Raw genomic sequence first — 14,725 nt, 5'->3', positions numbered from 1 at the left:
TTAACTTGATATTCGCACATCTACTAATTGTATCTCCTACCCTATCCTACCATTCTACATACTACTTCGTGTCACGAATGCTATATAAATCCATGATTTGTCTCTATGTTGGTTCACGTTTAAATTTAACATTCTTAAATCTTCCCTCATACCTTACGCTTATCTCCTGACTGCTAAATAATATTTTGACTTAGTGTGTTTTCAACCAGTCTTCTCCCAACAAAATCTGTTCCCGTACTGCGAAGACTCCATACCCTTGACGGAAAATTTCACTCTAGGCGCCTCGTTCACCTTTTAGCTTATGTTTGCCGGCCAGGATGGCCGAGCGGTTCTAGGCGCTACAGTCTGGAACCGCGCGACCGCTACGGTCGCAGGTTCGAATCCTGCCTCGGGCATGGATGTGTGTGATGTCCTTAGGTTAGTTAGGTTTAACTAGTTCTAAGTTCTAGGGGACTGATGAACTCAGAAGTTAAGTCCCATAGTGCTCAGAGCCATTTGAACCATAGCCATTTGCTTATGTTTCCCCAGTATTCCTTCAAACTATTTCCTTAATTAACTAAGGCATTGCCTCCTTCCTGTCATTTACTCAGATCCACCAAGTATTGTCTGTCAGACATATACACTACTGGCCATTAAAATTGCTACACAACGAAGATGACGTGCTACAGACACGACATTTAACCGACAGAAAGAAGATGCTGTGATATGCAAATGATTTAGCTTTTCAGAGCATTCACACAAGGTTGGCGCCGGAGGCGACACCTACAACATGTTGACATGAGGAAAATTTCCAACCGATTTCTCATACACAAACAGCAGTTGACCGGCGTTGCCTGGTGAAACGTTGTGATGCCTCGTGTAAGGAGGAGAAATACGCACCATCACGTTTCCGACTTTGATAAAGGTCGGATTGTAGCCTATCGCGATTGCGGTTTATCGTATCGCGACATTGCTGCTCGAGTTGGTCGAGATCCAATGACTGTTAGCAGAATATGGAATCGGTGGGTTCAGGAGGGTAACACGGAACGCCATGCTGGATCCCAACGGCCTCGTATCACTAGCAGTCGAGATGACAGGCGTCTTATCCGCATGGCTGTGACGGATCGTGTAGCCACGTCTCGATCCCTGAGTCAACAGATGGGGGCGTTTGCAAGACAACAACCATCTGCACGAACAGTTCGACGACGTCTGCAGCAGCATGGACTATCAGCTCGGAGACCGTGGCTGCGGTTACCCTTGACGCTGCATCACAGACAGGAGCGCCTGCGATGGTGTACTCAACGACGAACCTGGGTGCACGAATGTCAAAACGTAATTTTTTTCAGATGAATCCAGGTTCTGTTTACACCATCATGATGGTCGCATCCGTGTTTGGCGACATCACGGTGAACACACATTGGAAGCGTGTATTCGTCATCGCCATACTGGCGTATCACCCGGCGTGATGGTATGGGGTGCCATTGGTTACACGTCTCGGTCACCTCTTGCTCGCATTGACGGCACTTTGAACGGTGAACGTTACATTTCCGATGTGTTACGACCCGTGGCTCAACCCTCATTCGATCCCTGCGAAATCGTACATTTCAGCAGGATAATGCACGACCGCATTTTGCAGGTCCTGTACGGGCCTTTCTGGATACAGAAAATGTTCGACTGCTCCCCTGGCCAGGACATTCTCCAGATCTCTCACTAATTGTAAACGTCTGGTCAATGGTGGCCGAGCAACTGACTCGTCACAATACGCCAGTCACTACTCTTGATGAACTGTGGTATCGTGTTGAAGCTGCATGGGCAGCTGTAGCTGTACACGCCATGCAAGCTGTGTTTGACTCAATGCCAAAGCGTATCAGGGCCGTTATTACGGCCGGAGGTGGTTGCTCTGGGTAGTGATTTCTAAGGATCTATGCACCCAAATTGCGTGAAAATGTAATCGCATGTCAGTTCTAGTATAATATATTTGTCCAATGAAAACCCGTTTATCATCTGCATTTCTTCGTGGTGTAGCAATTTTAATGGCCAGTAGTGTAGTTTAGTTATAACGGAACTTTCGCTACTGGATAGGCCCCCGTGAAGAACGAGTGGTCGTGGGACAAAGACACTGTGTGGAAACATTTGTAAGGACATGCGTAAGGGAAATGACAAATAAATGTTTGAAAGATTTTAATTTCTTTGTGAGAGAGTAACGTTTGTTACATGCGCGCCATGTTTACGTTCCAGGTTACAAACGTAGCTCGATGTGAAGACCATCTGCATCCACAAAATCTGGAACCGCACTAGAGATCGCTCTCGTGTTGCCAGAGACATGTCAGGTGGAATGTTGGCTACCTGCCACGCCGTGCCCATCTTCAACCTTCCTGAATGAGATTATCACTCTGCAGCGGGGTGTGCGCTGATATGAAACTCCCTGGCAGCTGTGAGGACGGGGCGTGAGTCGTGTTTGGGTAGCTCAGATGGTAGAGCACTTGCCCGCGAAGGGCAAAGGTCCCGAGTTCGAGTCTCGGTCCGGCGCACAGTCTTAATCTGCCAGGTTCAAATGGTTCAAATGGCTCTGAGCACTATGGGACTCAACTGCTGTGGTCATTAGTCCCCTAGAACTTAGAACTACTTAAACCTAACTAACCTAAGGACATCACAAACATCCATGCCCGAGGCAGGATTCGAACCTGCGACCGTAGCAGTCGCACGGTTCCGGACTGCGCGCCTAGAACCGCGAGACCACCGCGGCCGGCAATCTGCCAGGAAGTTCAACCTTCCTACTACGCCTAGCATTGTCAGCCATGGGCAACAGTAACGTCTTCAGTAATTTGAGGCTCCGGCCAGTGTGGCCGAGCGGTTCTAGGCCCTTCAGTCTGGAACTGCGCGACCGCTACGGTCGCAGGTTCGAATCCTGCCTCGGGCATGGATGTGTGTGATGTCCTTAGGTTAGTTTAAGTAGTTCTAAGTTCTAGGGGACTGATGACCATAGATGTTAAGTCCCATAGTGCTCAGAGCCATTTGAACCATTTTTTTAATTTGTGGCGCGACTGACCGTCGGACTCTCCCAGGAGCAGTTGCCAAGTCGCTGGTTAATTCGATGTTCCGAGTCATGTTCTTCAAACGCGTTGCGGTAAGACAATCTCTGTGTTCCTTTAATGCGTCGATATTCGTGAAAAGCAGCTGCACTACTGCTATTCTGATAAAATAGGTTTATGAATAAAGCCCTGCTCACAATTCCCATATCCTTGTTGACCGACTGAAAAAAAAAAAAGAAAAGCTTAGAACTACCTAACTAACCTAAGATCATCACACACATCCATGCCCGAGGCAGGAGTCGAACTTGCGACCGTAGCGGTAGCGCCGTTCCGGACTGTAGCGCCTAGAACCGCTCGGGCACTCCGGCCGGGACTGACTGTAGCTGTGATCCTCACTGATACTTGTGTTTACACATTACGTCGCCTTACCAGTACTGGCGCCTGACGAGAAGCCACGTCACTAATACTACAGAGCAGGTTCTGCAGCGCACAGTCTGAACATCGTTCCTGTAGAGTTTGCTACCCGTACGGTAAATGGTTTTCCGTCCATACGGGCTCAAGTGGTGAATGTTTAATTATAACCACCCTGAACATCACATCCTGAGTCAATTTACGCAAGCAATGTTAAGCTCTCACCGCCGTGTTTGGTTCGGCGCAGTTCTAAAAAACTCGAAAAATAATCACCTGTGAAGATTAGAATATCTTCGAGCACTTTTGAGTACAAAAAAATGTATATATTCTCCCTGATTAACGTATTCGTCTGTATCTGAGTGAGTGCGAACATGGACATCGATAGTGCTCTTCAGTCTCTCGAAATAAAAGAGCGGGAGAGGAACTTCGCCTTACGCACGACACCTTTGTAGTTTTGTTTTGTTTTCGCAGAGACATGTTTCAGTACTTCTTGTGCTATCTTCAGTGGTTCTGTTTATTTTCCTTCTAGACAATTTTTACATGTCAGCCTTTGAAGAAACTTTTGGTATGAAATGTTTACATTTGTAAAATGAGCGATTATTGTCAAATGTTTTTACATTGGTCAGCGTACAGTACAGAGCTGAGAGACGTATCACTGCGTTGCGTCATTCTATGTTGTTTATTTACGGTATGTCTAGTTTCTAGTTTTATAGTACATTTGCAAATACAGTGGATATTTGCATTTGTTACATATCGCACATGGAACTATCGGGTATTTATGCTAGTAGCTTTAGGTCAACTAAGCGATCTGTAGCTTGTCCTCTGCAAAGAACAAAACCTTTTTTCATTCTTGTGTTTATTACGCTTTTCCGACCGAAACTCACTGTTTATCGTGTGTGTCACAGTTTTTTGATGCTGCCCTCTTTTTACCTTTTTTGTCGAGATAACACGCTTGTTTCTTTCGTTTTTGACGTTACACATTTTGTTGCCTAGCAGAGAGTTTTCGCCGCCATTATTTATTGTTGTAACTGTGTGGTGTTCATTTGTTTCGTGGCGTGTTTGTGTGGGGTGTGGCGCGCGGATTTGTGCAGCGCTGTTGACGTCTGTGGTGTTCAGTTCGCCCGCGCGCGCAGTCCAACAGCTCCATGTGAGGTATCTAAACAAATGCGTACATGACCTGTATTTCCAAATATACTGTAAAACTAGAAACGTTAGACATATCGTAAATAAACAACACAGAATGCCTCAACTCAGTGATACATGTCCCAACTCTGTACTGTATGCTAACAGACATAAAACATTTGACAGTAATCGCGCATTTTACAAATGTAAATATCTTGTACCAAAAGTTTGCAAAAGCTGACCCTTAACAAATTTGCAGAACAAAATAAACAAACCCACTGAAGATAGCACAAAAAGTGCTGAAACATGTCTGGGCGAAAACAAAACCACAAAGGTGTCTTGCGTAAGGTGGAATTTCTCTCCAGTGCCCTTAGCGAGCATGTATATAAGCAGAACTCTAACACTCGCAAAGTGATTAATAAAAGTTCAAGTGGTTAAAATGTCTTTGAGCACTATGGGACTTAACATCTGAGGTCATCAGTCCCCTAGAACTTAGAACTACTTAAACCTAACTAACTTACGGACATCACACACATCCATGCCCGAGGCAGGATTCGAACCTGCGACCGTAGCAGCAGCGCGATTCCAGACTGAAGCGCCTAGAGCCGCTCAGCCAGAACGGCCGGCTTAATAAAAGTGTATTTTGTTTTATTTTTGGTGTTTCGCATTTTGTACCAAATTTCAATATATTTTGGGCGAATTTTCATGCCAATAGGAATTAAAAAGAAGACTATGTTTAATAAAAATTATGATTCATTATTTTTAAGTATAATTTTCATTTGTTAATAAAAAAAATAATACACTTCTAGCGAGATTCAATCTAGGAACTTGACGATTACATTCTTATTGCACTGCACCTTCACCTCTTGGCGAATACGTTGTTAAGCCAAAACTGTTTAGTACTTGCGTGTTTCTCGTTAAGGGAAATTTGAAACTGCCGAAGGTATTAGTATTTTCGCCCATCTCTTTAAAGGAGATCTTCAAAGTTTTACTAGCTTTTACTATGTATCATTATGTATAGATTTCTACGTATATTGGTTTTTATATTAGACATTGCCACTGTAGCTGTAATGATGTAGCAGATTATTGTGAGATAATAAGTCCACACAGTACATTATTCTTCGTTTATGTTTATAATATGTAAACTTATAAAAGCCTAAGTTGCAAATAGTCACACTTAATTACTGGTTTCGATGTCATGTAGTGATCATCTCCAGATCTAAAAATAAATTAATATAAAGCATTAGTAAACACTGATACAATAAATATTTTACAAAAAACTGAACAGATGTGTATCTATCGTTACGATGTGTCGTCTGTTGTCATAACGTTGTATAACAGTTCCGAATTTTGTAATCAATTGGGTTTTATATTTTGTAGTTAACCAGAATTCACAAATTGAATCAAGTGTTCCGTCTACTACACTGTTAATGCACAATAAGTAAAATTTCGTTTGTTGCTACTCTTCCTGATGTAGCAGTCTTAATGTCCAGTAGCGATGTTTAAAACGCATAAAGCTTTGTAAGTTCTACTGTTGTTGTGAAATGTATCAACATTGCAGAAAAGTGATTAAAAAAATAATTGCGAAACGTGGGGATACGGAACCTAGAGGCAAAAAGGATCGTGGATTATACATTGCGTAAGAGTGGAGGTAGCTTCCTGTGTAACACGAAAACTGCTGTAATGATTTCTTACGCTTGTAGGTCAGCGCGAAGAGCGAAGTGGGGCTACCTCTGATTACTTCCCGCTTTTAATGAATTTCGTTTAAACTATTTAGATTGAGGCGGAATAATTAACGGGGGCATATTTATGCTGTGGCGTAATTTCTGTGTAAAGCGAAGTGAGCGCTTAGAGAACCAGACACCAAAGTCACGATTTGGAGACGTTTCCCGTTCCTTGAATCACTTGGCTATCATCTGCCCTGGTCTACCGATATCGCACGAGGACAGATTGACGATTTCGGAAACAACTGGATTCTCCTTTCGGCATTATCGCTGCCAGCTTTGTTGTCTTTTCTTCATTTATTTGTCGTCGTCGTCGGTGTGAAGGCGGGTTCGATGCAGTGTGCCACCCCAGTATGATGTTCTGTGCAAACCTGTCCTCCTCTGCATAGCTACTGCAACCCAAGTGCATTTGAAACTGCTTACTGTACCACAGAATTCTAAAGGGGGGAAAATGTTACATTGTTACCAAACGATCGTAAATTTTACTAATCCATATTTTATGCAAAGGAAATTAAAACTTATGATTTACACACCATTTACGTACTATTAAGAGGTCTCCAGTGGTATATGGCATACAAAAAAGTAAAAATCGTAAATTTTACGAGGGTTTAGGATCCAGAGTTAAGCATGGCCCCCCTCTACAATCTTTAGCCCTTGCCCCCGCCACACACACACACACACACACACACACACACACACACACACACACTTTTCAAGTCGACGATTCCTTGACGCCTCAGGGTAAGCCCTATCAACCGATCCCTTCATATAATTAAATTGCCCCATATTCTTTTCTCCTTAGTTCGATTCAGTAACTCATTATTACTTATGCCATTTACACGTCTAGTCTCCAGCATTCTTCTGTAGCACCACATCTCAGAAAGCTTCTGTTCTCGTTTGAACTGTGTATCGTCAACGTTTCATGTCCATACAGGGCCACAGTCTACACGGATACCTTCTGAAAACACTTGCTATTTACTTGTGTTCAATGTTAGCAAATTTCTCTCTTCAGAAACGCTAATCTTGCCTGACAGTCTACATGTTATATTCTCTGGATTTTGTATATTTTATTGTTATTATTAACCTCGCAGACACCTGTGTTAGGTTAAAAACATGGATGATAAATAGTTCAGGGAATGGGGGAACAGTAACAAACAGTGAACACCCCCCTTTCCCAGAACCGAATCGTGGTTTCGCGCCTGCTGCAGCAGGTACAAGGTGTTGGCTGGCGAAGGTTGCATGGATTGAATCGGATTTTCGACTTTAGCGGTAGGAAGCAGTCCACCGAGGTCCTGCGGAAGTGTAAATGTGGGCGCCGTTTCTTTCTGTTACAGCTGGGCCGTGTCCACAGTGATGACGCGCCAGAACTTTGTTCCTTCCGCAGACGGCGGTGCCATGCTGAATGCGCTCATCCCCGTCTGGGACATGGCCAACCACGACAACGGAGCGGTGAGTACTTACGGCATTCTCGTATCGTTAACATAACAGGGCAAACCATTTTGCCGCATGTCACACTTGACGGGAAAGGAGAGATCATCCACAGACAGATAGTGCTTCAAGTATCACATCATCATGATTACCAATATGAGGTCCTTTGCTGGAAGAAAGGCCTCTTCCTTACGTTTCCATCTTTCACGTTCTTCAGCGATAAGCACCCACATTGCTCCTGCTAATTGTAATGTCGTCTACTCATTTTTCTTTACGATGTGGTCTTTGACCTACCATATTGTGAGAACGAGGCCAAAAAACGAGCCAACCCCCCTCCCTCCCAGATCGCTGCCCTGGCCGTTGCCTAAAGCGTCAGATTCTGCCCCTCAAAAATAAAAGTGGCCCCATGCAATGAGTGTAGGCAGCAGATGCATTGGCGCCCTTGACAATATGATACTGGAGGTAGTTTGGCATTACCTTCCTCAGGCCTATTACGAAGGGTCTGGTGTGTGTGTGTGTCGTGTGGATGACTATGACTGTAATGATTGTTTTTTCACTGTAGTGTCGGTTTGTGTTGTTATGGATGATGCGAAGGGAGAGAGTGAAACCCAATACCGGCACACAGTTTACCACCAAGGGGACCACCAAGCTCTACGTCCCCATCCGACGGACGCATCGCAGTGAACATTGTCACATGCCGTCACTTCATGAGATATTGTGGAGAGATTGGTGATAAGGAAATCAAAGCCGTCGGCACACGAGACGAGGCAGCTAACGTTGACGTGCACTCTTCAGCGGTAATCGTCCCCCCCCCCCCCCCCCCCCCCCCCCCCGCCCCGCGGATGCGGGGGTTAGAATACGCCCGAGATATTCTTGCCTGACGTAAGAGGCGACTAAAAGGAGTCTCACACGTTTCGGCCTTTATGTGATGGACCCCTGTAGAGTTTGACGTCCATTTTTAAAAATTTTCCCGAAGAGCGAACCAATTGGGGAAAGGCGCCTTACATAGTGCATAGTGTCCATCATGCACTCTCGCATCCTTAATTGACATGGATCTGCACTTCCGCTCATTCTCCAGCTGTTGGGCGAGGTCACCCTCCTGGATGCGTTTTCCTCCATCCTCTGTGCAGTATTGCTTTCTGCGCTGTCGACGATAATGGACTTCTTAGATAGTTTGCGCCTGATATCCAGCACAGTAGCCAATCCGTTGTGGTGGGGCCGCCATGTGCCTTGTCGGTTCTAGCCTGCCTCCTGACCACACAGAGGTTGCTCTGCTGATGCCTGCGCCGATAACTCCCCACGTATGCCAAGGAGCAGATGCCCGTCACCCTGGGGCATCGGGACTCCCGGAAATGGCCATCATGCCAGGTGGCCTTTGCTGCGGCTCGGTGGTGCCGTGGGGCAGGCCGCTGCTTGGAGTGTGTGGCATCAGGGCAGATGACACCCCATGAAGTGTAGTACGTCATCTCATGCTGGTGTTCAAACACCAGCAGTCTCTAAGCGGTCAAGATCTAACTTCAGTGCTAAGAAATACGACCGCAAATCATGGGAGGAACGCCAGGCTAAGGATGGCAGTGAAGCTTATTCACCCCAGTACCTCGTATGTACGAGAGTTGACGGGGAATCTTCAGTGAAACCTCATTTTTTTGTAGAGCATTTAGAAGACAAGCTTGGGGAGGTGGAGGGCTTGTCCAAAATGCGACCAGGTTCGGTCTTGATCGAAACTACATCCTCTGCCCAGTCACGGGCACCACTCGCCTGTGATAAGCTGGGGGATGTTTCTGTTTCCATCACGCCCCATAAGAGCTTAAATATGGTCCAGGGACCATCATATCTCACAGGGACCTTCTTTTGCAGTCTGATTATGAGCTTATAACACTCCTGTCCGCTACAGCTACACCATAACCTCGAAGCTGCAGGCAGGTTGTGAAATAAAACAATCTTATTAAAGCAATTATGGTATAACGCAACAGGACAGTGTTACCCTCTGAGAGGAATTTTGTTAGGTTGACCGTGTTGTACCTAACGGAAATGGCTTATCGGAAATGAAAGTCAGAATTACGTAAATATTCGAACAGTAACAAACAATATTTTTGCCTAGCTATACTGTTTAACAGATAAAGAAAACGGTCGCCAGCCTAATTAGGCAAGAGAATAATTAACGTTCTCGTTTGAGAAAGTAGGTATGAATAACTTTAACGGACAAACACAACCTATACTTGGCCACACGCGAGTGCAATGAACTCTGACACATACATATGTTTACGGTAAGATTGAAGCTAACAGCTAGAGCTGCACAAACTATTTGCAAAATTATAACAGATACGGAAACACACTACTACTTTCAGGGCTTGTTCAAACTGAATGGTCTTTATAACTTAACTAGTAACATTCACTACAGGATCATTAATTGAACATAGGTTCAGTATTATTGTTCAAACATTTTCCTAGCTGGCATGAAATTATAAATGTAGTTCACTGCAAAATTATGAACTGGTCGTAGGATAAGTATCTCTCAACTAAATACTATTCTGTTTAGAATGAAAGTTACATGGAATTCACTAACAGGTTATTTCTTACCGTCTTTTCAATAAAGAAATTATTGTTTTCATAAATAATGGGAAAAGAATAACCTGTGGATTTTATTACACTATTAGTATGCACTTTCAATACCCTAAAGAAACAAGTGCTGAGCAAGTACGAGTATATAACTTTCCATAAATGCAGTTCACGACTTTTACTACAATGAGACGCGATGTTGACAAATTTACAAGAAACTGACTCACCTTTTAAAATTTACTACAGGTAGCACTATGATCATTAACTAAGCAAAACTTTATAAGCCTCAGTTTTAAGAACTTTAATTTATAAAAGGAACAGCAAATTTTACTTTCAAGTAAATGATTAAATAGGTGACTTTGAAACTTCACAAAACTACATTTACTGCCTCCCACAATTTCACTAAATCCACAGTAAATCTGAATATGCCCTTCTCATCAAAGATCAAATAACATTATGTAATTGACTGTCTAACTTCGAGGCTTTCATTTTTTTTCCACAAAATAGGACACTCGGTAATCATAATTCAAATGGAGAGGAACCTGAGAGGTGTTATGATAGGAAAAAATCAAGGTAGGTACATAAATTCAGTTATAAGTTGCCTTATATTTGTGCACACTAAATCGCCCAATAAGCTGATCCTTCACTGTACACTATTATAGTATTCCTTTACAGTTATTGCGGAATGTGGTGGCAACTGCATGTTGGTAGGCGGATTTGCGGACAGAATTGCTGGACTTTGGCCCTTCTTGGTTACGAGGATGAATACCAATTCCAGAATCGTTCCAGCTATTTATCCATCCATCCGAGGCATTGGAAAGTGGCAGAAAAAGCCTCTCTCGGAACGAAAACCATATACAACTTTTACATGGCAGTGCACAGTTTGGTAGCTCGTCCCCGACTGACTCTTGTTCCACCTTTTCTACCTAGGCCAACCACAATTTGCGCGCGCTACACAATTCCGTTCCCGAGGGGAACCACAACAACTTTTACATACAGAATAACTAAGAATCCTAAGTGAAGGTCAGCAGTTTACGTAACAGCAAACAAGTACATTAAATAAAAACAGAACATTTGCGCATATTGGTATTTCTACAAAAAATTATTCACACAGAAATTACAATTATATACAGTAAGTTTAGTTCCCTCCAAATGGGACAAAGAATTTAAATGACAGATATACTACACTGCATAGGATTAAGCCACGACATCAAAGTTTTAAACAAAGAAAGGAGTATACAATTTTATGTTATCGATTCAAACACATTTACAGATACTCAATGTTATAACATTAAATCAAAGCAAAAGGCAAACTAAATCAGAGTGTTAGACCTATGGTGATACAAGCTGTGCGCCAATTTAGAGAGGGGCGGTGTCCATTTCGTCCGGCGCGTCCATCAGTCTCTGAGGGATAATCAGGTTGCCACCGATGCCTTCATCTTGGCTTTCGAGGGTGACACATTACCCGAGAAGGTCAAGGTGATGGTCTACCGCTGTGACATGAAGCCATTTATCCCTCCCCTGATCCAGTGCTGTAAGTGCGGCCATATGTCTTCCCGCTGTACTTCCTGACTCACATGTCGGGTTTGTGGTCGTCCTTCACATCCCAATATTCCCTGTGCCCCACCTCCCAGTTGTGTCAACTGAGGAGAGCACCATTCCCCTTGGTAGCCAGATGGCAGGATTCTCCATAAAGAAAAAAAAAATCATGGAATACTGACCGACACAGAGGCTAAGAGAAAATATGAGAGGCTACATCCTGTGCATATTCCACCACGACAACATTTCTACCATCTTCCGTTCCACCGCATACAGTTGGCTCTCAGAGCCGTCAGACTCCACCTGCCCCTTGATGGTGGGGGCCACTTCCCTCCCTGTTGCTCCAGCACAACCTACTTCGGGAGCAACCCCCCCCCCCCCCCCCCTGAATCATTGAGGACATCAGTCCTCACGTCTCAGTTGGAGAAGTGTAAGCCTTTATCGGCTTCACTCACCAGGAAGGGATCCCTGGGGCAACTCCGTTTCCAGGTTCCTAACAGTGGCAAACCTGACACCTGCCTGTGGCTGAAGCAACCACAGGTAGCTGGTCATAGGGCTTCACGGTCCTCCTGTCCCTGAGACTGAATCAGTGAAGCCCTCCCAGCTGTACAAACCTAAGAAGCAGCTAGAGAAACCTAAAAAGAAAAAGACCCCCAAGAACAAAGGCACTGCGATGGCACCCATACCACCACTACCTACAAACTCTGTGTCTGAGGATGAGTTGGAGATTCTGGCGTCCGCTGAGGACCTACTCTCGCTGGGCCCTGAGACACAATGGATGTTGATTGCACAGGTACTCATCTGGTGGCAGCAGGTGACCCTGAGGCGTAGACTGCCTCATTGACTGTATCATGCCGTCCCAGTCTCACGATCACGTAATCCTTCAGTGGAATTAAGGCGATTTTTTCCACCACCTGGCTGAGCTACGGAAACTGTTAAGCTTTCTGCAATGTCCTCCAGGAAACCTGGTACCCGACAATGCGGACCCCTGCCCTCCGCGGCTATAAGCGATATTACAGGGACCATAGCGACTATTATTGTACCAGGTGGAGTTTGCGTCTATGTCCTGAACTCAATATGTAGTGAAACTGTGCCCCTTCAAACCCCTCTTGAAGCTGTGACAGTCAGGATAAGGAAGACTCAGGAAATAGCTGTCTGCAATGTATATCTTCCTCCAGATGGTGCAGTACCCCTTCCCTACTTCTGGGAGATTTTAACGCGCATAACTCTTTGTGGGGTGGCGCCCTGCTTACTGGCCGAGGTAGCGACGTCGAAAACTTACTGTCACAACTCGACCTCTGCCTCTTACAGGTGCCCCCACACATTTCAGTGTGGCACATGGCACATATTCGGCCATTGATCTCTCGGTCTGCAGTATTGGCCTTCTCCCATCTGGAGACCACATGACGACCTGTGTAGTAGTGACCTCTTCCCCATCTTCCTGTCACTCCCCCAGCGTCATGCCCACGGACGCCTACCCAGATGGGCTTTAAACAAGGCAGACTGGGAAGCCTTCACATCGGCTGTCACCGCTGAATCTCCCCATGGTGCCATCGATGTTGTCGTTGAGCAGGTCACTACGACGATCTCTTCTGCGGCGGAAAACGCGATACCTCGTTCTTTAGGGTGCCTCCAGCGAAAGACAGTCCCTTGGTGATCGCCGAAAGTCGCTGAGGTAATTACAGAGCGTCGGCGAGCTCTACAGCGACATAAGCGGCACCTTTCCCTAGAGCACCTAATAGCCTTTAAGCGGCTCCGTGCCCACGTTCGCCAACTTATCAAACGACGGAAGCAGGAGTGTTGGGAGAGGTACGTGTCGACCATTGGGTGCCATACGTCACCTTCCCAAGTCTGGACGAAGATCAGACGTCTTTTTGGGTACCAAAACCCAGCCGGCCGGTGGGGCTGAGCGGTTCTAGGCGCTTCAGTCTGGAACCGCGCGACCGCTACGGTCGCAGGTTCGAATCGTGCCTCGGGCATGAATGTGTGTGATGTCCTTAGGTTAGGTTTAACTAGTTCTGTTCTAGGGGACTAATGACCTCAAGTCCCATAGTGCTCAGAGCCATTTGAACAACCAAAACCCAACAGGTGTGCGTGGCATTAACATCAATGGCGTGTTATCTACCGACGCAAACGCGATTGCCGATCACTTTGCTGGGCATTATGCTCGAGCCTCTGCGTCGGAGAACTACCCCGCAGCCTTTTGCACCCTCAAACGGCAGAAGGTAGGGAACGTTCTCTCGTTCACTACGCGCCACAGTGAATCCTATAACGCCCCTTGCACATTGCCCCGACACAGTCAGATGATTAAACATCTCTCGTCTTGACTACAGGCGACATCTCCTCATCATCTTCAACCGGATCTGGTGTGATGCCATCTTTCCATTGCAGTGGCAGGAGAGCACCATCATTCCGGTGCTCAAATGTGGTCAAAACCCGCTTGATGTGGAAAGCTACCGGCCCATCAGCCTCACCAGCTGTCTTTGGAAGCTGCTGGAACATATGGTGTGTCGGTGGTTGGGTTGGTCCTGGAGTCACGTGGCCTACCGGCTCCATATCAGGGCAGCTTCCGCCAGGGTCGCTCTACCACTAATAATCTAGCGACCCTCCAGTCTGCCATCCAAACAGCATCACCTTTGTCAGCTTAAGCGGAAGTGCTGGCAGCACTTCAATGCCCTCCGTTGCCTGAGCAACATCAACTTGGGTGCAGATCGCTCTACGCTGCTGCAGCTCTACAGAGCCCTTGTTCAATCCCGCCTAGACTATGGGAATCTGCTTTACGGTTCGGCAGCGCCCTCAGCTTTGCGTTTACTAGACCCAGTGCACCACTGTGGCGTTAGCCTAGCGACCGGAGCTTTTAGAACGAGTCCGGTGACCAGTGTCCTGGTGGAGGCCAGAGTCCATCCATTGAAGGTTTGGTGTGCACAGCTG

General features: G+C 45.7%; 1 protein-coding gene across 1 annotated transcript in view; it reads left to right on the top strand.

Annotated features, from left to right (window-relative positions):
- LOC126210589 (actin-histidine N-methyltransferase) overlaps nucleotides 1-14,725 on the top strand; it is a 450,900-nt gene that overhangs the window by 366,786 nt on the left and 69,389 nt on the right. The window contains exon 8 of the mRNA XM_049939857.1: nucleotides 7,603-7,717. Within this exon, the coding sequence (XP_049795814.1) occupies nucleotides 7,603-7,717 (115 nt within the window). The remainder of the gene's footprint in view (nucleotides 1-7,602; nucleotides 7,718-14,725) is intronic.

Source organism: Schistocerca nitens, chromosome 10, assembly GCF_023898315.1.
Source record: "Schistocerca nitens isolate TAMUIC-IGC-003100 chromosome 10, iqSchNite1.1, whole genome shotgun sequence".
Taxonomy (NCBI): Eukaryota; Metazoa; Arthropoda; class Insecta; order Orthoptera; family Acrididae; genus Schistocerca; species Schistocerca nitens.
This window is presented reverse-complemented; position numbering and strand designations above follow the sequence as displayed.